Genomic DNA, 21,817 nt, shown 5'->3' with positions numbered 1-21,817 from the left:
CATGTATGCAACTTTGAGTTTGCTTAGAATAAGTTTAGGAAGGATGGTTACAGTTTTAAACAGCTCTAAATTATAAGCTAGCTAGATTGAGAGAAAGTTTAGAACTTAGAAGTTTTTTCAATAAGCCTAAGTTTATGACAGTGGGTTACAAGCGAGAGAATACTGTACTTGCAAGTATAAAACATTAGTTTTGAATTTAAATTGTTAGACACTAGAGCAACATTTATTAATAATTTCTTAATATTCGCTCGTAACATTAGTTTAGTATTAAAAAGCTAAAAATACATCAAAAATATGTTAGTTTTGTCCCTTGATTATAAGACTTTCTAATAACAAAAACACATATAATTTCGATCAAATTAATTAGTTGAAAAGACTGTAAAATACAATCATAAAAGATGGTCTTAGTCTAAATGAAATGTGACTGCATGAGGAGAGGGAGATGGCTCAATGTACTACAATGTCACCACTCGGCAGTTATAAAGGCTTTGATGAGCTCGAACTCACTCCCATGTAAAAGGAGTACTAGTCGAGTGATGTTAGACTAGTAACTAACTTGCAACTGGAAAGAATTTGTATCTATAGACTATAGTCTTCTTTTTTTTTTTCCCCTGTATTTATGAACCACGAAATGAAAAGAAATATATAATTTACGAAAAATACTTGAATAAAAGAGAACATTAGGAAAAGTAACATAGTAAATACACTATTAGCCTTATGCATTATCGCTAAATAAAAATTTAGGTACGAATGAATCGCTTATAGAGTAAAGAATAAAAAAGAAGAAGAAGAAGAAGAAGGGGATACATACAAAATGTAATAAGGAATTAGATATGGTTACTTTGTGTTGTGAGTGGGGGATGATGAGAGATTTATATGAGTCCTTTCCTTTCCTTACTTCCCCCTTTTTGGTTCTTTTTGGTTCTTTTGGGTTTTTGGTTGACGAAAAAAGAGAATTTAAAAGGAGGTGGGGGGAGTGGGAACAAATTCCCTCCAAATGATTGGGCCATAAAACCACCACAAGGGCTCCTCTCTCTCTCTCTCTCTCTATTTCTTCTTCTTCTTCATCCATAACCCTACTACTACTACTACTACAACTACTACTACAGTCTTCTTCCTTGTCCATCGATCTCTGATCTCTCTCAATCGGCTTTGGTTCCATCGGCAATCAACATCATCCTCCCCCGCCGCCGCTTTCTAGGTTAGTACGTACTAGTACTCCGTTTATACTTTTCTCTCTTCTCATCGTTTGATTCCGTGTTCCATTTTTCCCAGATTCCCTTTTTTTAAATCTGTGAACTCTATTTTGTTCTCATTCTCTGTTTAGGTTTTCGTCCTTTTCTTTTCTTTTTTGCTTGTAACTTTGTGATCGTCGATCTGATTGTTGGTGTTATCTCTCTTCATCGTGTGATCTTCCGATTTGAAACGGTTCCACATTCTGAATTGATCTCTAGGTTTCCTCGTCGAGCAATTTCCCCCCTTTTTTTTTTTTTTTTTTGATTTCTGATTCAAATCGATACAGTTTCTCTGTTTATATGATTTGATTCGATTGCTCTGTTTTAACGACTTGACTCTTTCGTCATCCGAAAAGATATTACTATTATACTAGCTACTACTACTACTACTCATCATCTAACTACGAAACTTCTTCTTATTCCCCTCTTATATATAAAGAAGATTACTACACTAGTATACAAACACGTTACTATATATATAGATTAGATTACTAGTGCTGACATGTGTGCTCTTTATTCCTGTTTAATACGGCGAGAGAATTAGGAATCTTTTGGCTTCTTCTAACTTTTCTTATATTGATGCTTTCTGTTTAATGATCCTTAGAAAAAGGATGGATAGCAATGATGATGATCATCAATTCATTCTTGGTTGAGATTATTTTGGATCATAAATTAGACTTAACCGGCACTTACAAATAATTTATACACTCATTTTTCTGCATGTAATCTTCACCAATATATACTTGTTTAATTAAACAAATCACTGATTTAGTATCTTTTCTTTCTGAGTGATGAATGCGTGTAGGTTCCATCTTTTTTTCAAAAGGGATATTTTTTTTTATTTTTTTTCAAATTTTTAGAAGATCTTTGGTAGGGACCAAGTGATTTGTGGATTCCGTGCCTAGTTGAATGAGAGAGCTAGTCACTGCAGTCCTTCACGGGAAAAAGCTATTTTCCAAATCTTAAGTTTTGCATTTAATTTGGTTGAAGCAGTGCCACTTGGTTACAAACATATACAGTATTATTATGCAAGGTGTAGGACTTTCTTGTTGCCTAGTCACGTGGGACTTCTACTCTTGTGTGTATGTGTTCTCTTTATATCATTTATTTCACTCACATGTTTTGTGGTGGGTTTACGAAACTTAAAACTTATACTACTAATTAGACTTTTCAACTATAAATTCAAAAAGAACAGAACATAGGCAAAGCAAAAGTGTGAGAGAAAGAGAGAGCAAATCGTATAACTTTTTTCTTGTCTTTTGATAAAAAATAAAAATTAAAAACATATGATGCTTAGTAGATTTTGCTGTCCTATAAGGTGGACCACAATACTTTCATATTCCTCGCCTTTTGCTTTACCGACACATTCAATTGGGGGACGCACATCATATGTTGTCCATGACCATGCAATGCAATGCATACACACTGTATCTACACTTAACTCCTCTTCGGTCTTCTCCTATACAACATATACCAAATAAAAGGAACTTGGTGACCTCGTATGCTTGTTACTTGTCTTTTGAAAACCATGTGTCTGGTTTTTCTTAACATATAGATATATTCAAAGTCAAATCTATGGACATCAGTATATATATATATAGAGCTCTAAAACTTTCTTAATTAAGTTACAAGAAAATATTCATCCCGACAAGAAAGACATTTTGAATTGACCGATGTTGAAGCCATTTTCTTAGCTAGTGTTCATTAGCTAGTATTGTTTTCTAATGTTCATATCATTCAAAAGTTGTCTGGTTTACCCATTTTTCTAAGAAAAAGTCACATTTGTTTAGGTCACTGCTTGGAAAAGAAACACTTTCTGTATTTCTGACTTAAGCATCTGATTCTCTTTCCTTCAGTTTTTTTTACTGAACAAGAGTTTTGCTTCACAATTCTCTTCCTTGGAATAAAAAAAAAAGTTACTTAAATTGAGTAAAACATATGATGGTCTCTTTTGTGAAACAGTATAGAAGACACTAACTTTATTCTTACCCCTTTTTGCATAATTTGATTTGACTGCTTATACTGTTAGTGGTTCGAAATTGAAAGCTAGAATGAATATTATATTGGGATTTAAGCGATCTTGTTTGACACGTGCATTTGACTAGCAAGCTCTTGTTTTCCACCCTCTCTGTTCAGACCAATGTACTTCTTGCTCAATAACGTATACATCTTGTAATTGTCTGATTAGGGGGTGAAATACCATGTCCTTATCTTCGTCTATAATAATTTTTTTTTCCATTTCCAGTAAAAAAAAAAAAAAGGAAAGAAACAGAAGATGTTGTTGTATTGTATTCATCAAAAAATCAAATCTAACGTCAGCTTCGGCCGAGTGAGATGGGTCAATTTCAGCTTACAAACCTAAAAAAAAAAAGGAATAATTCTTTTTTGTCTAATATAGAAAAGTAGGAGAAGACGAACCCCTTCGATGATTACGTCATCTCGACTTAGTAGTCAGAACAGGAAAAAAAAAAGAGAAAAAGGGAAAAACCTAAATTTTTTATTGATTTGATTTTATTAATAAAAAGAAACAAAACATATTCTCGCAATATATATAATAATAATAATAATATCGCCGTGATTGCGAAAGTGTGTGTGTGGTGGTGGTGGTCTCTCTCCGCCCCCAAATCTCCGGGCGATTTGATCACCACACGGCGGTGTGTCCCTATAAACTACTAACTGAACACGAATTGTAGGTTTTTGTTCCTTTTTTTTTGTTTGTTGTTGTTGTTTTAGTTTAAAGGGTTTTTGGAACAAAAGGAAAAACAAGGGTCTGGTCTCTCTCTCTGTTTGAAGACGGAATCTTTTGATGTATCTCTATCTATCTATCATCACTTGCATGGCTGAGAAGGCTCTCTCTGTATAGTCTGTAAAGCTTACACGAGGATTTTGTTGCTCCCCTTCCCCTAATAATAATATCTCCTTCTCTCTCTCTCTCTCTATATATGATAATGTCTTTCACACCGTTTCCTTTTTGGCCTTCTCTCTGTCTGTCTGTTTCCATCTCTTTGGCTCTATTTACTTGCCATCTCTCGATGATAACGACATGAAACCCACCACCCCCTCTAAGATTACCAAATTCTTCCCATATTATTTTTATCATCTTTTTTTCTTCTTCTTCTTTGAATTTTGTGTCCTAACACTGTCTTGCTCTTGTGGATTATTTGTTGTCCTTTGTATAGCCTTTTTTTGAGTGGTCGTGAAGGTGTGTGATTCAGGTGCCCTTTCTTCTTTTCTCTTCTCTGCTTAAGGTATTTCTACTTGCTTTTCTTGGTTTTTTTCCGTTTCTTTGGATTCATTCTTTGCCATTCTTTTCTTGTTTCTTTGTTTCTCTTTTCCTAATGCTTGGCCTCTTTACGACCTTAGGATCCTTTTCTCTTTATTATCATCTTCACTGTTTGACACTATCTTGTGTTCACCCCCCTCTTTTTCAATAACCTTTAGATGCTTATTCCTTGGCCTGATGGGTTCTTTAACATTCGACACAAGTGAAACCAGTGTATGGTGATAGACAACGACATTTCATTTTTCTTCTTTTATGTTATATCTCCTTTACTTGACACTTGGTTTCTTTATGCTGTCTGATTTGCTTTTGCAACTATATGCAGGTTTCAGTCGTTTTTTGGAGTGTGCATAACTCGAAACTGGTGTTTTAGTTCTGTTTTGGTGTGAGCGTATGCCTGGAAATAAGTACAACTGCAGCTCTTCTCACATCCCACTCTCTCGAACCGAACGGCTCTTGAGAGATAGAGAGCTCAGAGAGAAGAGGAAGAGCAACCGCGCTCGTAATCCTAATGATGTTGTTGGCAGTTCCGACAACTCTGAGAACGACATTCGCTTAGAAGGCGATAGTTCAACTAGGCAATATGTTGAACAGTACTTGGAAGGGGCTGCTGCTGCTATGGCACACGATGATGCCTGTGAAAGGCAAGAAGCTAGGCCTTATAACAGGCAACGCCTACTTGTTGTGGCTAACAGGCTCCCAGTTTCTGCGGTCAGAAGAGGTGAAGATTCATGGTCTCTCGAGATCAGTGCTGGTGGTCTAGTTAGTGCTCTCTTAGGTAAATCTTTCTTATTCGTTCAGGTTTCCATTTCTCATATCACTGTTTTAGTATCCAAGGCAGCATTTATATATCCAGTAATGAACAAAACATCAAAGGAGGTTTTAGTTGTTCATCTCATGAAGTCTTCACGCGATTGATTTATTACTAGGCTGACATAGGATTAATGACCTTGTGAAGGTGTAAAGGAATTTGAGGCCAGATGGATTGGATGGGCTGGAGTTAATGTGCCTGATGAGGTCGGGCAGAAGGCACTTAGCAAAGCTTTGGCTGAGAAGGTACAGAGTATCTCTTGCTCATGTTGCTGCTAATGCTATAACCTGTTTTCTTCTTGATTATATAGGCTATGTCATTTGATTTCTTGTTTATGTTTTTACAACTTGCAGAGGTGTATACCTGTGTTTCTTGATGAAGAGATTGTTCATCAGTACTATAATGGCTATTGCAACAATATTCTGTGGCCTCTGTTTCACTACCTTGGACTTCCACAAGAAGATCGTCTTGCCACAACCAGAAGTTTCCAGTCTCAGTTTGCTGCCTACAAAAAGGCAAACCAAATGTTTGCTGATGTTGTAAATGAGCACTATGAAGAGGGAGATGTTGTCTGGTGCCATGATTATCATCTTATGTTCCTTCCTAAATGCCTTAAGGAATACAACAGTAAGATGAAAGTTGGATGGTTTCTCCATACACCTTTCCCTTCGTCTGAGATACACAGGACCCTTCCATCACGATCGGAGCTCCTTCGCTCAGTTCTTGCGGCTGATTTAGTTGGGTAAAATCTCTACTTGCTTTTATATATTGCAAATGATTTGCCATGGTAATATATGGCTCACTCTGACAGGTTTAAATCTATGTGTTATTGTTTCAACCAACCTTATACGGTCTGTCTGGTTGAGAACTTATCCAAATATCAAAGAAACTATCTCCACGGTACAGATATAGGGAGAAAATAGTTAACCATATGTTTCTTGATATATATAGCTAGGTATAGTTCTGTTTCTCTACAGTCTGTTTATCATATCTAGAATTTATGTAGCCTTCAACACCGGACGCCTGCAACTTCTTTCCAAATCTAAGGTGTATTGGCTTAGAATCTGACTGTTGTTAATGTTTCAGTTGTCTTAGGTGGTTTAAGAATTTAACATTGTAGTTTGGATCCAAGGATTAAATTTCTGTATTGGTTGTTTAATCATTGAGCTGATGGATTCTGTCTTGGAAATGTAACATTTGATGTTCGATGACACAACAGACTTGGAGAAGTGTGTTAAATCTCATATTGTTTGCTTTTCAGATTTCATACCTATGACTATGCAAGGCACTTTGTGAGCGCTTGCACTCGTATTCTTGGACTTGAAGGAACACCTGAGGGAGTTGAGGATCAAGGCAGGCTCACTCGAGTAGCTGCTGTATGACCATCTCATCACTTCAACCCTCACATTATTCGCACTTATCATCCCACAGTGACAAAATTACTCATAATACCTTGTGTTTTTTAAAAGTCTTGTAACATTATCTTGATTTTGCTTTGGATTTCAGTTTCCAATTGGCATAGACTCTGAGCGCTTTATACGAGCACTTGAAGTCCCTGAAGTCATACAACACATGAAGGAATTGAAAGAAAGATTTGCTGGAAGAAAGGTACGGAGTTTTCTATCTTAAAGATCTACGAAAGAGCCAGCTACCATTGGAAACCTAGCTGATCTATTTTGAAGCTCTTATGAGGCAAGTCACTGAGAGTATTACTCGGAAGTTTCCTCACTCTTCATATTTTTTTCTTGACAGGTGATGTTAGGTGTTGATCGCCTTGATATGATCAAAGGGATTCCACAAAAGATTCTGGCATTTGAAAAATTTCTGGAGGAAAATGCAAGTTGGCGTGATAAAGTGGTGTTATTGCAAATTGCGGTGCCAACAAGAACAGACGTCCCTGAATGTAGGATTTCTTTCTTTGAGTCTCTTATTGCATGGTATCTCTTTAATTGGTTGCACTTATCATCACTCATGAAACATTACAAAACACCTGCGAAAGAGTCCCTTGTAGTTTATTTATAGCTGCTATAGTTGCATGTAAGTTGTCACAAGGAAATATGTCACCAAAACTTCTGTAGGCTATGGTAGATGATCTAGCAACCTAATCTCTTTCAGCAATTTGAAACCAGTAGCTAATGGATTATCTTATGGATGTGTATATCTTCTCTAACAGATCAAAAACTCACAAGCCAAGTTCATGAAATTGTTGGACGGATTAATGGTCGTTTTGGGACACTGACTGCTGTTCCAATACATCACCTGGTCTGTTTTCTCCTCCCTATGCTATGCTTGGTCAGCTAGTTAGATATTTTGATTTCACTAGCTGTAGTACCTTTTTTTTTTTTCAATTGAATTTTATACTTCTACAGCGCTTAACATTTTGTTACTTGCATCCTTTATATGTTAAGAATTGAAAATTGTATTAGAAGAACATTCTTGCTGGTACCATGGATAGTGAACAGATGTTCTGTATCATGCTACATTATGGATCTTATAGTTTGAAAATGCAACTCTGACGTAATGCACTAATGCTGATAAAAATCCTCATTTTCTGTCACTGTCAGGATCGTTCTCTGGACTTTCATGCCTTATGTGCACTTTATGCCGTCACAGGTAAATTGTATGGCTACCTGATATGGTTTCAATTTATATGGCATGTTGCTTTACAAGTCTCACGGATGTTTAAGAATGTTCCTATCTGCCATCTGACATGTTTCTTTGACTTCTTTCTTCAGATGTTGCACTTGTCACATCTTTGAGAGATGGAATGAACCTTGTCAGTTACGAATTTGTTGCTTGTCAAGAGGCCAAAAAGGGAGTCCTCATTCTCAGTGAAGTAATAATTCGTACTTTGCAGCTACTATAGTTCATATTTCATTTTTTGATCTAGTATGTAGTTTAAGGTTCAGTCTTCAGAAAATAAAGTCAGAGGTATGTGTTTCCATCAGTGGTTTTAAGTTGAATTTGTTTCACAGTTTGCAGGCGCTGCACAGTCTCTAGGTGCTGGAGCTATTCTTGTAAATCCTTGGAACATTACAGAAGTTGCTGCCTCCATTGGACAGGCTCTAAATATGTCAGCTGAAGAAAGAGAGAAAAGACATCGGCATAATTTTCATCATGTCAAAACTCACACTGCTCAAGAATGGGCAGAAACTTTCGTGAGGTATGCAAATCAATTGTGTCTCACTCTCTCATTCACTTGTTTATAAACAAATAGTCATTATCTGGAATGTAGTTTTTAATGGGATGATCTGTTCAAGCTATTGAAATGATACTCTTGATAAACATGCAGTGAACTAAATGACACCGTGATTGAGGCACAACTACGGATTAGTAAAGTCCCACCAGAGCTTCCACAGAATGATGCAATTCAACGGTACTCAAAGTCCAACAATAGGCTACTGATCCTGGTAAGTGGTGCTTTCTCAGAGTCATATTTTGGGGAATGCCTTTAACCGTGTCTCAGCTTATTTTATCTTGTGACTGTAAATACATTCAGGGGTTCAATGCAACATTGACTGAACCAGTGGATAATCAAGGGAGAAGAGGTGATCAAATAAAAGAGATGGATCTTAATCTACACCCTGAGCTGAAAGGACCGTTGAAGGCATTATGCAGTGATCCAAGTACAACCATAGTTGTTCTGAGCGGGAGCAGCAGAAGCGTTTTGGATAAAGTATATCTTATTTCTTTCTGTCAGTTACCTTCTAATCTTTTCTTGTTATAGTAATTTCGCTGACTGACTTAATATACTTAAAAATCAGAACTTTGGAGAGTATGATATGTGGTTGGCCGCAGAAAATGGGATGTTCCTAAGGCTCACTAATGGAGAGTGGATGACTACAATGCCAGAACACTTGAACATGGAATGGGTTGATAGCGTTAAGGTAAAATAGATTCATGGTTCAGAAAAACAGCATCTCAAACTTGATAACTTTCTTCACTTCCCTTTCCTTAATTCTTGTTTTGCCTGTTTGTAGCATGTTTTCAAGTACTTCACTGAGAGAACTCCTAGATCACATTTTGAAACACGCGATACTTCACTTATATGGAACTACAAATATGCAGGTAAGTACTTCTCTATTTGTACATGATTGTTTTTGCCTTTCAATCACCCTGAGACACTTATTATCTCATTTTTCCCTGTAGATATTGAATTCGGGAGACTTCAAGCAAGAGATTTGTTACAACACTTATGGACAGGTCCAATCTCTAATGCATCAGTTGATGTTGTCCAAGGAAGCCGCTCTGTGGAGGTCCGTGCGGTTGGTGTGACAAAGGTAAAAACAAAATCCATCAATATAGCCTTTTCCTATCTATTCTCTATCACTTTTAGATTCTCACATTCCAGGGTATTTTATTTCTCAGGGAGCCGCAATAGACCGCATTCTAGGAGAGATAGTGCATAGCAAGTCCATGACCACACCCATCGATTACGTCTTGTGCATTGGTCATTTCTTGGGGAAGGTGATTAAAGCTTTTTCTTGTAATATATACCACATTTAGTTCTAGAGTGTCGAGAGATTTTGATACAATTGTCTCTTTGACATTGTGTTAATAACAGGACGAAGATGTTTACACCTTCTTCGAACCAGAACTTCCATCCGACATACCAGCCATTGCAAGAGCCAGACCATCATCTGACAGTGGAAGCAAGTCATCATCAGGAGACCGAAGACCGCCTCCAAAGTCGACACATAACAACAAAAGTGGACCAAAATCCTCATCATCCTCTAACTCTAACAACAACAACAACAAGTCCTCACAGAGATCTCTTCAGACAACAGAAAGAAAAAGTGGATCCAACCATAGCTTAGGAAACTCAAGACGGCCTTCACCAGAGAAGATCTCATGGAACGTGCTTGACCTCAAAGGAGAGAATTACTTCTCTTGCGCTGTGGGTCGTACTCGCACCAATGCCAGATATCTCCTTGGTTCACCTGACGACGTTGTTTGCTTCCTTGAGAAGCTCGCTGACACGACATCCTCACCTTAATATCCCGAGACGGTGTCAAGTGAGTTTCATGTAACCCAATAAAAAATTATTGTTTTGTAACAAAAAGCAGCCATTACCAGACTCTTTTAGTGGTTTGATTCTAATATAATAAGAGTAGAGCCAACTTATGACAACGAAAAAGGAGCAACTTATGACACAAATGAGAGGAAGAACACAACAGAGCATTAATAATCAAGCTCTTATTACATAGAATACTCCAACTACAACAAATACACCCCTAAGCAAATCTAGAGAAAGAAGGGGAAGGACGAGGTAATCAAAACAATAACAAAAAGAAAAAAACTTTTAATAGAAACTGATATTAGAGGTGATTAATCTAATGACGAATCACAGTCCTTCACTCTTCAGGTTTTCTTGTTTGGCTCAAATGCATACTTAATCAGAGACTCCTTAATGGAGAGTAGCTCAGGGAACTCTTTCTTGAGCTTAGAAGCGTCCAACTCGTTGTTGCTTCTTGGAGCCACAATGACTTTAGCTTGCTCTTCTAACGTGAAGTTTGCCCATTTGAATTCAGGGTTGATGTAGTCTCTGTACATCTCTAGGACCTCGTTGTGACTCACCACACCCGGGTTTGTGAAGTTCCAGACCCCTCTCAAGTTTCTTTTAGCCATCTCGATCGAGATTGGTAAAAGCTCGTCCAACACAGTCATGCTGTTTGGTATGTTCACGACCTTGTTGTACCTGGAGATCTTGGTGATGAAGTTGCGTGGGTTGTTTAGATCTGAGGATATTGGCATCCTTACCCTCAATGTGCATACATTGTCAAACTCCTTCAGCAGTTCCTCAACCTGTGGACACAGTCATAACAAAATTAGCATACATACGAAGGAGAATACGTGAGAGATAAAGAGGTGTTAGAACTTGACAATACCATGGCTTTGGTTTTTGAGTAGAAAGAACCAGTGAAGTTGGGTGTGTCTTCCTCTTTGAAGCCAATTCCTGAACCTTCCGGATGCTTGTCATCATATTCGAATATACAACCAGTAGCGAAATTCATCATCAAGAGCCCGTGCTCTCTGCAGACATCAGCTAGAGTCAATGTGCCAGCGACATTAGCACGGATAGTCTCAGCCTTGTGAGACTCACACCAGTCAACATTGGGTCTCCCAGTCACTCCAGCGGAATTGAAAACATGGGTTGGCTTAACGCTCTGAATATCCTGCAAAAGAGATGATCGATCCTCCAACCGGCCTTTCCCATACTCGTAAGCAATTCCTTGCTTCTCACATATCTTTCCAAGCAGACCACCAATCCACCCGGTCCTTCCATATATCAAGAACTTCAGTGAAGGCTTTTGTGGTGTGCCGCTGCTTCTTGGGCTTGGAATCACCATATGGGTTTGACTTGGTTTTTCAGATAAAGTAGCTGCCAACGAATTGTCCTCGGAGCCATCAAAGTGTCTCCCACCAGGCATCATCAGCATCCTTGGATGAGGTAGCAATGCTCCAGAAACATCTCCCCACCATTCCGGGTTCTGTGTGTACCAATCCATAGTTTTCTTCAATCCTTCCTCCCACGTGGTCCTCTCTGACCAGCCCAACTTTTTGAGTTTCTCATCGTCAAGGAAGTACCTTTGATCGTTAAAAGGTCTGTTGTCAACAAACTTGATGTTTGCCTCAGGGTCCATGTTAAAGAGTTTGCAGATATCTCTGGCAACATCATTCACTCTCCTCTCCTTCTTCGTCCCAATATTGTAAACATGGCCAACTTCTCCCTTGTGAAGAACAACTTCAAATGCCTCAGCAACATCTTCACAGTACAGGTAGCTCCGAACATTTGATCCATCTCCATGAATGGGAAGAACTTGCCCCCTCATCGCCAACAAAATGAATTTAGGAATCAACTTTTCAGGAAACTGATTCGGACCATAGACGTTATTCCCACGCGTGGTAATAACAGGCAACCCATATGATCTGCCATAGGCCATAACAAGCATCTCAGCACCAGCTTTCGTTGCAGAGTAAGGATTCGTTGGAAGCAGCTGAGAAGCCTCATGGTTACCAACAAGAGCATCCTCATCAGTCTCCCCATAAACCTCATCAGTACTGACATGAATAAACCTCCTAATCTGACCAGTGACTTTGCAAGCCTCAAGAAGCACATGAGTTCCATAGATATTATTCTTAGTAAACTCGAAACTGTTACCGAAGGAATTGTCGACATGCGTCTGAGCAGCGAAGTGCATGATGGTGTCGATACCTTCAGTGATGAGAAGATGATTCACCAAGTCGGCACTGGCGATGTCACCTTTGACAAACTTGAAATTAGGAGACTGCTTAGAAGGATTGAGATTCTTGAGGTTTGAACAGTAATCAAGCTTGTCAAGCACAACAATTTTGTAATCAGGATAGCTCCGTATGAGTCTGTTGGCGACATGAGATGCAATGAAACCAGCAGCTCCGGTGATGAGAATGTTCTTGGGAGTATACGAAGCCATGATTAAACGCTGCGTTTTTTTTTTTAAGAATGGAATCATCAGATCAGCGTAAGAGTTGAAAGAAATTGCATGTAGTAGAGCAGAAACAACACAAACAATCAGAACATGTAATGCGATTTCCAAGGTGAAATAGTAAAGATCCTTAGATATTAGAGACTGAATCAGCAGATCTAACGGAATCAATAACGTAAACGCATTTGAAACATCAAAAGAACCTTAGATCCAAAATCCAGATCAGAGAGCCGACTACCAAAAAAAACAACAGACGAAACCACAATCTCGTAACCAACGGGAGATAGAGTTTATCAATCGGATCAAAAAGGAGAAGTAAGCAACGATAAACTCAGTGAAGCATTATGATGATTCATGTAAAATTCGAGATTCTCTGAAACATACCTCTGAAATTTCAGATCTTCAACGATCAGAACAACCTTAGGTCGGCAATAGCAATTTGAAAATTCCGGGAAAACGTGGAGAATAGATTCTGACGGTGAAGAGGGTGACGAAGAAGCGAGAGAAACGGAGAAGAAGAAGAATCAAAAAATTCAAATAAAGAGTCTTCGTAATAGAGAAAGAGAATACCAAAAAAGACTCATGGAGAGGGAAGAGCCTCCGAGAATTCATTATATATTGCTTTAACTTACGATACTGCCCTTTTCTTCCTCACTTATTTTCAAAACGCGGGTAGGTACACGACTTGAGTCGCGTGTTTTTAAATCGCGCGTTTTCTCAAACACCGACTTCGCGTGTTCTAACATGATGTTTTTAGTCTGAGATGCATATTCTGACTTATAAAAAAATCTCATTAAATTTGGATACGTAATATGAAGTAACCATTGACAACAAAAAAAAAGATGTATAAAAACTATACAATAAATTTTGAATAAGTTCAATGATGTTCATGAGAGAAAGAAAAAAATTAGGTAACGTAAAACAAATGATAGTATGGGCTACACAGTACGTTGACGTTTGCGATTGTGATATAGTTTTGTTGTTAGGTAGCATATGTGGCTCTCAAGTTGTCAAAGCTCAAAACTCTTTTCTATACCGTCTAGGGATTTTTTCGTAATTGCGACACATCAATCGAATTTGCAATGATATTTTTACTATATTTTGATATGTTTCTCTTAACATGGGATATGTAATCATTTATTGCTGTTGCCCATATGCTTAATCAGATCACCGACACATTTACAATTATTGTCACTTGTGGCTTGTGACTTTGTGACTTGTGATTTGTGAGTAAATTACTAAATTATTTGGTTTTCTTAAATCTCTTTTGATCATTACCATTTTAAATAACCCCTTTGTGGACTTATTATAAAAAGGGGGGACGATTTATGGGATATGGGAAATATAGTTTCGCTGGGGGTAGACTAGAGAAACAGGTTTTATTCAAGGACCATTTTAGCAAACAACGTGTTTAATTAAAGAAAGGCACGTGAGGGAGAGAGTACATACATGTTTTGGTTTCTTCTTCATCGGTCCGATCAGAGAGAGAATCGCCGGTAAGATAAAAAGAAATGGCGTCTGCGATTTCTATCTCTCTTATGAACGGAGCAACGCCTTTGAAATCGAATTCCCTGCTCCACAAATCTAAATTCACTCCACAACATCTTCGAACTATCTCTTGTTCTAGGCTTTCTAACTCTTCCTCTAGTCGCGAAATTTCACTTACGAATCAATCTACTAAACCGATTTCGTTTAGGCGTCGGTTTGACTTTGTTCCTCGTTGCGGCATTTCGTCGAACGATTTGCCTACTGAGGGAAAGAAGAGCTTTGGCGAGTGGGTTGAGTTTGTGGGAGAGGCGGTTTCGACGGCCTTCCCGATATGGGTTTCTCTTGGATGCTTGTTGGGGCTTCTGAGACCATCTACTTTCAATTGGGTCACTCCCAATTGGACCATTGTAGGCCTCACGATCACTATGCTTGGAATGGGAATGACTTTGACCCTCGATGATCTTCGTAGTGCTTTCTCGATGCCCAAGGAGCTCTTCGCTGGCTTTGTGTTGCAGTACTCGGTCGGTTTGCCTCTCATCATTGTCCCTTCATCGACTATTTGTTACGTCTTCTCTGAACATAATGCTTATTATAATGTTCGATTCTTCTGAAATTAGAAGAGAAAATTGGCCAAGATAAAATCTTGCAGGAACAATTTTTTTTTTTTTTTTTTTTTGGATTTTGGTAACATTAACTTGTGAAGTAGTTATGTTCTTGCTTCAGCTCTTGATCTTGGTGGTTCCAGTGCATTATCACGTTGTAGTTTTACTGAGAGAGTCGTATTAGAAATGTATAGATTCATATAGCTTGCTGATGGATCCTATGTTGCAGGTGATGCCACTATCAGGATATTTTGTGAGTAGGCTCTTAAATTTGCCACCACATTACGCAGCCGGTCTCATATTGGTTGGTTGCTGTCCAGGCGGTAATAATACATTTCCTTATTTGATTGAAGTTTATTAACATTCATGTAGTGCTCTGATACTTTTTCATTTGTTATTATTTGAAGGTACGGCTAGTAACATCGTCACCTACATTGCACGGTTTGTAATCCAAACAAAAACAAAAAACGTTTTCTGGGTTCCATATATTTCTTCTAGTACAAGTAGATGATCTGATTTTTTTTTTTTTCATTGTGCAGTGGAAATGTTGCGCTATCAGTGTTGATGACAGCAGCTAGCACTGTTTCAGCTGTGGTTAGTGGCTTACTGTCATCGGTTTTCCCATTCTTCTTGTAGATTAAGACATCCCATTAAATCCATTCCATTTTCCAGATTATGACACCGCTTCTTACTGCCAAGCTTGCCAAGCAATATATCACAGTTGATGCTCTTGGATTACTAATGTCAACACTACAGGTTTGGTCCGTTCAATCAGTTTCTTGTTCGAATTAGAACGAGCGAGTTTTCATTCATTGAATTAACCCTTCTTGGCTCTTTTACAGGTGGTTCTTCTCCCTGTGTTGGCTGGTGCGTTTCTGAACCAATACTTTAAAAAGCTGGTGAAATTTGTTTCTCCTGTGATGCCTCCAATTGCGGTTGGAACCGTTGCAATCCTGTGTGGGTATGCTATCGGTCAGAATGCATCTGCAATTCTCATGTCTGGGAAACAAGTAGTCATGGCTTCATTCCTTCTTCATACCTCTGGATTTCTCTTTGGGTACCTGTTTTCAAGATTTCTCGGAATTGATGTCGCATCGTCCAGAACTATATCTATCGAAGTCGGCATGCAGGTAACTAAACAGTTTCTTAGATCAAACAGTAAACATAACCTCTTCAAAACTCAATGTCAACTGAGGCATTTTTTTTTTGGTGAAGAACTCGGTGCTTGGAGTTGTTCTGGCGACACAGCATTTTGGGGATCCACTCACTGCAGTTCCATGCGCTGTTTCTAGTGTCTGTCACTCAATCCTTGGGAGCGTATTGGCTGGAATTTGGAGACTCAGTTCCCCAAAACAACTTGAAAACTGAAAAGAAAGTAAAGGAAAGTTCATGAAGTCTCTCACTGTTACTCAAATTCGGCATCTGTGAGGGACGTTTAGTTAAGTTCATCGTGAACAAAGGGGTTATGTGTTTGTAAAGTTTTGGAAGAACAAAGTCTGCGAATTGCTCTTGTTATGTTTTCAACGAATTCATATTTTGTTGTAGACTCTTGTAGTGCGATCAAGTGATGAAGTTGAAAAGGCTATTCACCATTTGTGGAGTAGAGGGTAGTTTTGGGATTTTTAAACTGGGAACAGCTACTCTTGGTCGCAAAGTATAAACGTTTGTTTACTAAAAGTCGTCTTTCTCCAAATAAATTTTTCATTCCCCTTTCTCTCTCAATTTCGATTTTCAGATTTTTTCCTTTTGTTCGGTTCTCGCCGAAAAGTTGGTTGTTGAGTGGATCAAAGCTTCCGAGTTCTGTGCCTTTGGTTTGGTGCTACAAGAAGTCCATGGAGGGGGAAGGAGAAAGACAGTGGAGCTCCCTCGGAGTACCTTCTGTTCTAGAGATGGTGAAAGACAAGAACGTCACAACTGTTCCTCCGAGGTATGTTGTGTCTGATCAAGATAAAACTGAGATTCTCGATGATTCTTGTCTGAATTCTGAGATTCCAGTCATCGACATGAAACGCTTGTGTTCTGTTTCCTACATGGATTCCGAGCTCAAGAAGCTCGATTTCGCTTGCCAAGATTGGGGATTTTTTCAAGTCCGTCTCTTTTCACACATTTTTTCTTGTATATTCTCATAAAATATTATTTGTGTTGGAAAAAAGCTCTCTTACTGGGGTTTTCAAATCTGTGTACAGCTGGTAAACCATGGAATAGACTCAAATTTCTTGGAAAAACTAGAGACAGAGGTTCAAGATTTCTTCAATCTCCCCATGGAAGAGAAGAAGAAGTTTTGGCAGACAAGTGGTGAATTTGAAGGATTCGGACAAGTGAATATTGTGTCCGAGGATCAGAAACTCGATTGGGGAGACATGTTCATCCTCACTACTGAGCCAATTCGATCACGCAAATCTCACTTGTTCTCCAAATTGCCTCCTTCTTTCAGGTAGAACTGCTGACTGTGATTTGCTGTGTGAATTTACTAATTACTCTCTCTCTCTCTCTGTCTTACAAGTCACAACTATGAACTGATAAGTTTGTTTCTCTGAATTTTCAGAGAAACTATAGAGGCTTACTCCTCTGAAGTGAAGAGCATAGCTAAGGTACTCTTTGGGAAAATGGCGAGTGTTCTTGAGATCAAACGCGGAGAAATGGAAGAATTGTTCGGAGATGTTTGGCAGTCTATCAAGATTAATTACTACCCGCCATGTCCACAGCCAGATCAAGTTATCGGTTTGACTCCACATTCAGACGCTGCAGGTCTCACAATACTGTTGCAGGTGAATCAAGTGGAAGGACTCCAGGTCAAGAATGACGGCAAGTGGGTTGTTGTAAAACCTCTTCGCAACGCTTTAGTTGTTAATGTTGGGGAAATCTTAGAGGTAAGAAGAGATAACCAATAACTCTCACTGTTATGAAGATGCCCTTGCCTTGTCGCTGCATTCTCTGTCTGATGTGAATGTTTTGTCAATTGTAAAGATCATAACAAACGGGAGATATCGAAGCATCGAGCATAGAGCGGTGGTGAATTCAGAGAAAGAGAGATTATCGGTTGCGATGTTTCATAGTCCGGGAAAGGAGACAGTGATTGGTCCGGCGAAAAGCCTTGTAGAAAGACAGAAACAAAGTTTGTTCAAAAGTATGAGCACACAAGAGTATTTTGATGCCTTCTTTGCTCAGAAACTCAATGGGAAATCTCACCTTGACCTTATGCGTATTTAAGGGAAAGAGCCTTGTAAAACATGTTTCCTTTTTTTTTTTTTTTTTTTTCGTCTGAATAATTCAATATAACCATCAAGTTTTTACAACCTATACCAAAAATTATAAGGATCGGGGACAATCATCTTCAGAGAATAAACAAAAACATTACATTGAAGTAACGTACATCTACTCAACGAACACTTCATGAAGCCATGAAGAATAGCCGGCAGCTACATATGATTGTCCTCGATCCCCCCTCGTCACGCTTAGCGCAATTAGGACTGCACCTTTGTTAGCATTACGAACTTCTTTGTGAATCTTCCAAAAAGGGATTTGCTCTAAAGCTTCTAAGATAACCTGAGTCTGCAGCTTATAAGAGGGCCAAGCTGCTGGCCGTAAAACTGCATCATAAAGATCTTTAGTCTCCACCGCCAAAATAACACGTCTTATATGAAGACTACTCATATTTTCAATAGCCCATAACCAGCAAGAGAGATCAGCATCATTCTTAGAGTTAATGGAGCTGAAGCCTCTTCGACTATGGAGAAGGACTGTACCTTCTGAGTTTCTCAGCACCCAAGCAGCCCCACCCATCTTTTTCTCTTTATCCCACGATGATGCAATGTTGCATTTTAACCATGGCTTGTCCGGTGGTCTCCACGTTTTGCCACAGTCCTTAGCTCTCAGCCCATTGTTATCCTCTTCCTCTTTATCCACCTGCTGAGCTAAAAACCATTGTTCTGTGTCTTCCTTGATTTTGCAGACCATATCCTTGATCAAGAAAGACAACCCTTCAAAAGACAATTTGTTGCGATTTTTCCACAAAACCCATAGGATCCACGGGATGGATCTTGCAGCATTACCAACCCTTTTGTCTCTTTTTGCCAGCATTAAGACATAATACAGGTTTTGGTACAGAGAGCTTAGATGAAAGCCGTTTTCCGGAGAGGGGATATCACATAGCGCCCAAATCTGCCTAGAAAGGGGACAAGCAAAGAGAAGATGGTTGATGGATTCACCCTCCGCCCCACATACTTGGCATCTTTGATCTAAGTTTATCCCTCTGGTTACAAGTCTTTCAGCCACAGGCAGGCCACCACACATAGCTTTCCACATAAACATCTTCAGTTTGGATGGGCATAGGCTTTCCCAGATTTTGTCCTTTATTGGATTTAAAGAGGGCTGCCAAGTAGCCTCTTGAATGGTTTCAGCATTTTTCTCCTTTTCTGCAAGCCAATAACCCGATTTTACAGCATACTCACCACTCTTTGTATGTTGCCAGCACATGAAGTCCGTGGAGGAAACCACCGGTTTAATCTTGAGAATGAGATCAATATCTCTAGGGAAAAAGTGTTCCTGCAAAGAGTTCATGTCCCAAGATTTAGTGGTAGGGTTTATCAAGTCTTTCACTCTTAACTCTAGATCCACTAGAATATTCTTCATAAGGGGAGACCGCATTGTTCCATCCATTAACCATTGACCAGTCCAAACACTTGTGTCAGCCCCATCACCAATACATTTCCTCAATCCTTTCTCAAGTAATTCCTTCCCAGAAAGGATGCTTCTCCAAGCATAGGATGGCCTATTGCCTATTGTAGCTTGTAGAAACTCTTCATTCTCATAATACCGACTCCTCATGAATCGCGAGAAAAGGCTGTTTGGATAATGTAAGAGTCGCCACGCCTGCTTAGCCAGTAGAGCTTGATTAAAAACCTCAATGTCTTTGAACCCCAAACCTCCTTGACTTCTAGGCAGACACATTTTACTCCAGGCCACCCAATGAATTTTCCTATGGTTCTCCAATGAGTTCCACCAAAAATCTGACATTGCACTTGCTAAAGTGGCACAAGTCGCTTTAGGGAGCTTAAAACATGACATTGCAAACACCGGCATCGCCATGGCCACCGACTTAATGAGGATCTCCTTGCCACCCTGAGATAGGATCCTGGCAAACCAACCTGAGAATCTGTTTTTTAACCTCTCATTGATATAATCAAGCATATCAATTTTTGATCCACTGAAGCATTCCGGGAGACCCAAGTAAGATCCCGCACCTCCTTCATTAACAATCTCTGTCTTGGTTTTAATCCTCTCTTTAAGCTCTTCTTCTATTTTTGTACCAAAGGTAATAGAAGATTTGTCAAGATTGATAACTTGTCCTGTAGCCTTACCATAAACTTCCAATACTTGTTGGAGGGCCTCACATTGGAAGACATCAGCCTTACAGACAAAAAGGCTATCATCTGCAAAAAGAAGATGGTGAATCGAAGGTCCATCTGGAGCAAACTGGAGTCCACTAATTCTTCCATCCATCTCCGCCTTGTTGAGCAAATGGGTTAAACCCTCAGTACATAAGACAAAAAGAAAGGGAGATAAAGGGTCCCCTTGTCTTAAGCCTCTCTGAGGTTCCACCATCCCAAAGGCCTGACCATTAACCAAGACTGTGTAAGTAACTGAAGAGACACATGTCATGATCCATTCAACCCATTTGACATGAAAACCCAAGGCTGTCAAAAGAGCTTCCAGATAAGACCACTCCACCCTGTCATAGGCCTTGGACATATCAGTCTTTATAGCCATGTATTCCTTTGATGTCTGAGCATGAGTTCTCAAACTATGCACCACTTCATGGGCAATGATAATGTTATCTGAGATGAGTCTTTCAGCCACAAAAGCAGATTGATTAGGAGAAACAATCTCTGAAAGAAGAGGTTTGAGTCTAGACACTAAGATCTTGGATATAATCTTATACATCACTGAACACAGACTAATAGGTCTCAGGTCTGCCATGGACTTGGCGTTCGTCTTTTTCGGTATGAGACACAACTGAGTGAAGTTCCATTCCTTCTCAAAACAGCCATCTTTAAAGAATCCAATAACTTCAGCAGTAACTTGCTCCCCAATAATCTCCCAATATTTCTGGAAGAAGAGACCTGTCATACCATCCGCTCCTGGAGCACTAGAAGGTTTGATTCCAAAAACAGCAGTTCTGACTTCTTCTTTGGTCACCTCAGCCATAAGGCCTTCATTCATCTCCTCTGATACTCTTGGTTGAAAATCACTGAAAAACCGATGATCTGATTCAAGAGGATAAGAAGAAGAGAAGAGTTTCTGGAAATATCTAGCAGCCACATCTCCTTTTGATGCCTCAGATTTGTGAGTTTTCCCCTCTTCATCAATAAGAATATCCAGACCATTCTTTGTTCTCTCAGCATTAACTGAAGCATGGAAGAACTTAGTATTTTGATCCCCAGAATGCAGCCATTTATAACGAGTCTTTTGTTGCCAGAAACTTTCCTCTTCTTTGTGAGCCTGAACCATATCTCTCTTGAGCATTGCCATCTTGTGAAAAGACGGTTGCAAAGATGCATGTTCAGCCTCAGTCTCTTCCTGAATCCTATTTATCTTGACCTGAGAGTTTGTGACATTTTCTCTTTTCCACTTGCTGAGAGCTTTCCGACATCTTCTCAAGCTCTCTGAAGTTTTCTGTCCAAAAAAAGAAGAAGAGGCATGCCATGCTTCCTTGATCGTTTCTTTGACTCTAGGTTTATTCAACAACCTTTTATCGAATCTAAAACTTCCTCTGTAATTTTCCTGCGACGATATAAGCTTCACCAAGACATGTTTCCTTACTTTAACTATATTATGTATTTGGTAGACGTCGTAACTTTTCTTCTTCTTGTTGCCATTAAAGACATGATAATTAATAATACACACCCTGCTATTAAGCATATGCAAAAAAGAAA

The 21,817-nt window shown here is 39.1% G+C and overlaps 4 protein-coding genes across 13 annotated transcripts; 3 read left to right on the top strand and 1 right to left on the bottom strand.

The window, feature by feature from the left end:
* The first annotated feature begins 1,095 nt into the window (after positions 1-1,095).
* Positions 1,096-10,605, top strand: LOC17896320 (alpha,alpha-trehalose-phosphate synthase [UDP-forming] 1). Of its 8 annotated transcripts, XM_023787868.1 has the most exons (20): positions 3,832-3,924; positions 4,415-4,483; positions 4,677-4,731; positions 4,841-5,293; positions 5,474-5,571; positions 5,680-6,068; positions 6,588-6,702; positions 6,833-6,934; positions 7,079-7,229; positions 7,500-7,588; positions 7,891-7,939; positions 8,062-8,162; positions 8,302-8,489; positions 8,619-8,736; positions 8,826-9,002; positions 9,091-9,213; positions 9,307-9,394; positions 9,476-9,606; positions 9,695-9,793; positions 9,891-10,605. In XM_023787868.1, exons 4-20 carry the CDS (start codon positions 4,909-4,911, stop codon positions 10,320-10,322), a joined length of 2,835 nt encoding a protein of 944 aa, XP_023643636.1. In that variant the 5' UTR covers positions 3,832-3,924; positions 4,415-4,483; positions 4,677-4,731; positions 4,841-4,908; the 3' UTR covers positions 10,323-10,605. The 8 variants fall into 8 exon arrangements, with proteins under 8 accessions (XP_023643641.1, XP_006300599.1, XP_023643636.1 ...); XM_023787872.1 differs by lacking the exon at positions 4,677-4,731 and having other exon boundaries at positions 4,415-4,450; XM_023787871.1 differs by lacking the exon at positions 4,677-4,731.
* LOC17896118 (trifunctional UDP-glucose 4,6-dehydratase/UDP-4-keto-6-deoxy-D-glucose 3,5-epimerase/UDP-4-keto-L-rhamnose-reductase RHM1) lies at positions 10,489-13,367 on the bottom strand. The gene is made up of 3 exons (XM_006301846.2): positions 13,177-13,367; positions 11,215-12,789; positions 10,489-11,131 (listed from the first exon to the last, which is right to left on the bottom strand). The coding sequence occupies exons 2-3, from the start codon at positions 12,778-12,780 to the stop codon at positions 10,688-10,690; spliced, it is 2,010 nt and encodes a 669-aa protein (XP_006301908.1). The 5' UTR covers positions 12,781-12,789; positions 13,177-13,367; the 3' UTR covers positions 10,489-10,687.
* A 791-nt stretch (positions 13,368-14,158) lies between these two features.
* LOC17896631 (probable sodium/metabolite cotransporter BASS1, chloroplastic) lies at positions 14,159-16,428 on the top strand. The gene is made up of 7 exons (XM_006301204.2): positions 14,159-14,801; positions 15,112-15,205; positions 15,290-15,323; positions 15,422-15,476; positions 15,555-15,638; positions 15,725-16,012; positions 16,098-16,428. The coding sequence occupies exons 1-7, from the start codon at positions 14,304-14,306 to the stop codon at positions 16,248-16,250; spliced, it is 1,206 nt and encodes a 401-aa protein (XP_006301266.1). The 5' UTR covers positions 14,159-14,303; the 3' UTR covers positions 16,251-16,428.
* A 3-nt stretch (positions 16,429-16,431) lies between these two features.
* Positions 16,432-21,781, top strand: LOC17895084 (protein SRG1). Of its 3 annotated transcripts, none has more exons than XM_023787715.1 (6): positions 16,432-16,536; positions 16,618-16,809; positions 17,069-17,316; positions 17,428-17,752; positions 17,850-18,112; positions 21,693-21,746. In XM_023787715.1, exons 1-5 carry the CDS (start codon positions 16,450-16,452, stop codon positions 18,090-18,092), a joined length of 1,095 nt encoding a protein of 364 aa, XP_023643483.1. In that variant the 5' UTR covers positions 16,432-16,449; the 3' UTR covers positions 18,093-18,112; positions 21,693-21,746. The 3 variants fall into 3 exon arrangements, with proteins under 3 accessions (XP_023643483.1, XP_023643484.1, XP_023643485.1); XM_023787717.1 differs by lacking the exon at positions 16,432-16,536 and adding an exon at positions 16,878-16,969 and having other exon boundaries at positions 16,716-16,809; XM_023787716.1 differs by having other exon boundaries at positions 16,444-16,969; positions 21,693-21,781.
* Positions 21,782-21,817: the final 36 nt, after the last annotated feature.

This window comes from Capsella rubella, unplaced genomic scaffold, assembly GCF_000375325.1.
Source record: "Capsella rubella cultivar Monte Gargano unplaced genomic scaffold, Caprub1_0 scaffold_2, whole genome shotgun sequence".
In the NCBI taxonomy this organism is placed as follows: domain Eukaryota; kingdom Viridiplantae; phylum Streptophyta; class Magnoliopsida; order Brassicales; family Brassicaceae; genus Capsella; species Capsella rubella.
This window is presented reverse-complemented; position numbering and strand designations above follow the sequence as displayed.

Bases quoted from the DNA above. Each gene is read 5' to 3' on its own strand.
- LOC17896631 (XM_006301204.2), top strand. From the start codon at position 14,304: ATGGCGTCTGCGATTTCTATCTCTCTTATGAACGGAGCAACGCCTTTG. The intron at 15,324-15,421 runs GTTTGTAATCCA...TTCATTGTGCAG, and splicing joins ATCGTCACCTACATTGCACG to TGGAAATGTTGCGCTATCAG. The intron at 15,639-15,724 runs GTTTGGTCCGTT...GCTCTTTTACAG, and splicing joins TACTAATGTCAACACTACAG to GTGGTTCTTCTCCCTGTGTT.
- LOC17895084 (XM_023787715.1), top strand. From the start codon at position 16,450: ATGAAGTTGAAAAGGCTATTCACCATTTGTGGAGTAGAGGGTAGTTTT. The intron at 16,810-17,068 runs GTATGTTGTGTC...ATCTGTGTACAG, and splicing joins GTCACAACTGTTCCTCCGAG to CTGGTAAACCATGGAATAGA. The intron at 17,317-17,427 runs GTAGAACTGCTG...CTGAATTTTCAG, and splicing joins AAATTGCCTCCTTCTTTCAG to AGAAACTATAGAGGCTTACT.
- LOC17896320 (XM_023787873.1), top strand. From the start codon at position 4,909: ATGCCTGGAAATAAGTACAACTGCAGCTCTTCTCACATCCCACTCTCT. The intron at 6,703-6,832 runs GTATGACCATCT...TTTGGATTTCAG, and splicing joins GGCTCACTCGAGTAGCTGCT to TTTCCAATTGGCATAGACTC. The intron at 9,607-9,694 runs GTAAAAACAAAA...TTTATTTCTCAG, and splicing joins GTGCGGTTGGTGTGACAAAG to GGAGCCGCAATAGACCGCAT.
- LOC17896118 (XM_006301846.2), bottom strand. From the start codon at position 12,780: ATGGCTTCGTATACTCCCAAGAACATTCTCATCACCGGAGCTGCTGGT. The intron at 11,132-11,214 runs GTATTGTCAAGT...CTGTGTCCACAG, and splicing joins ACTCAAAAACCAAAGCCATG to GTTGAGGAACTGCTGAAGGA.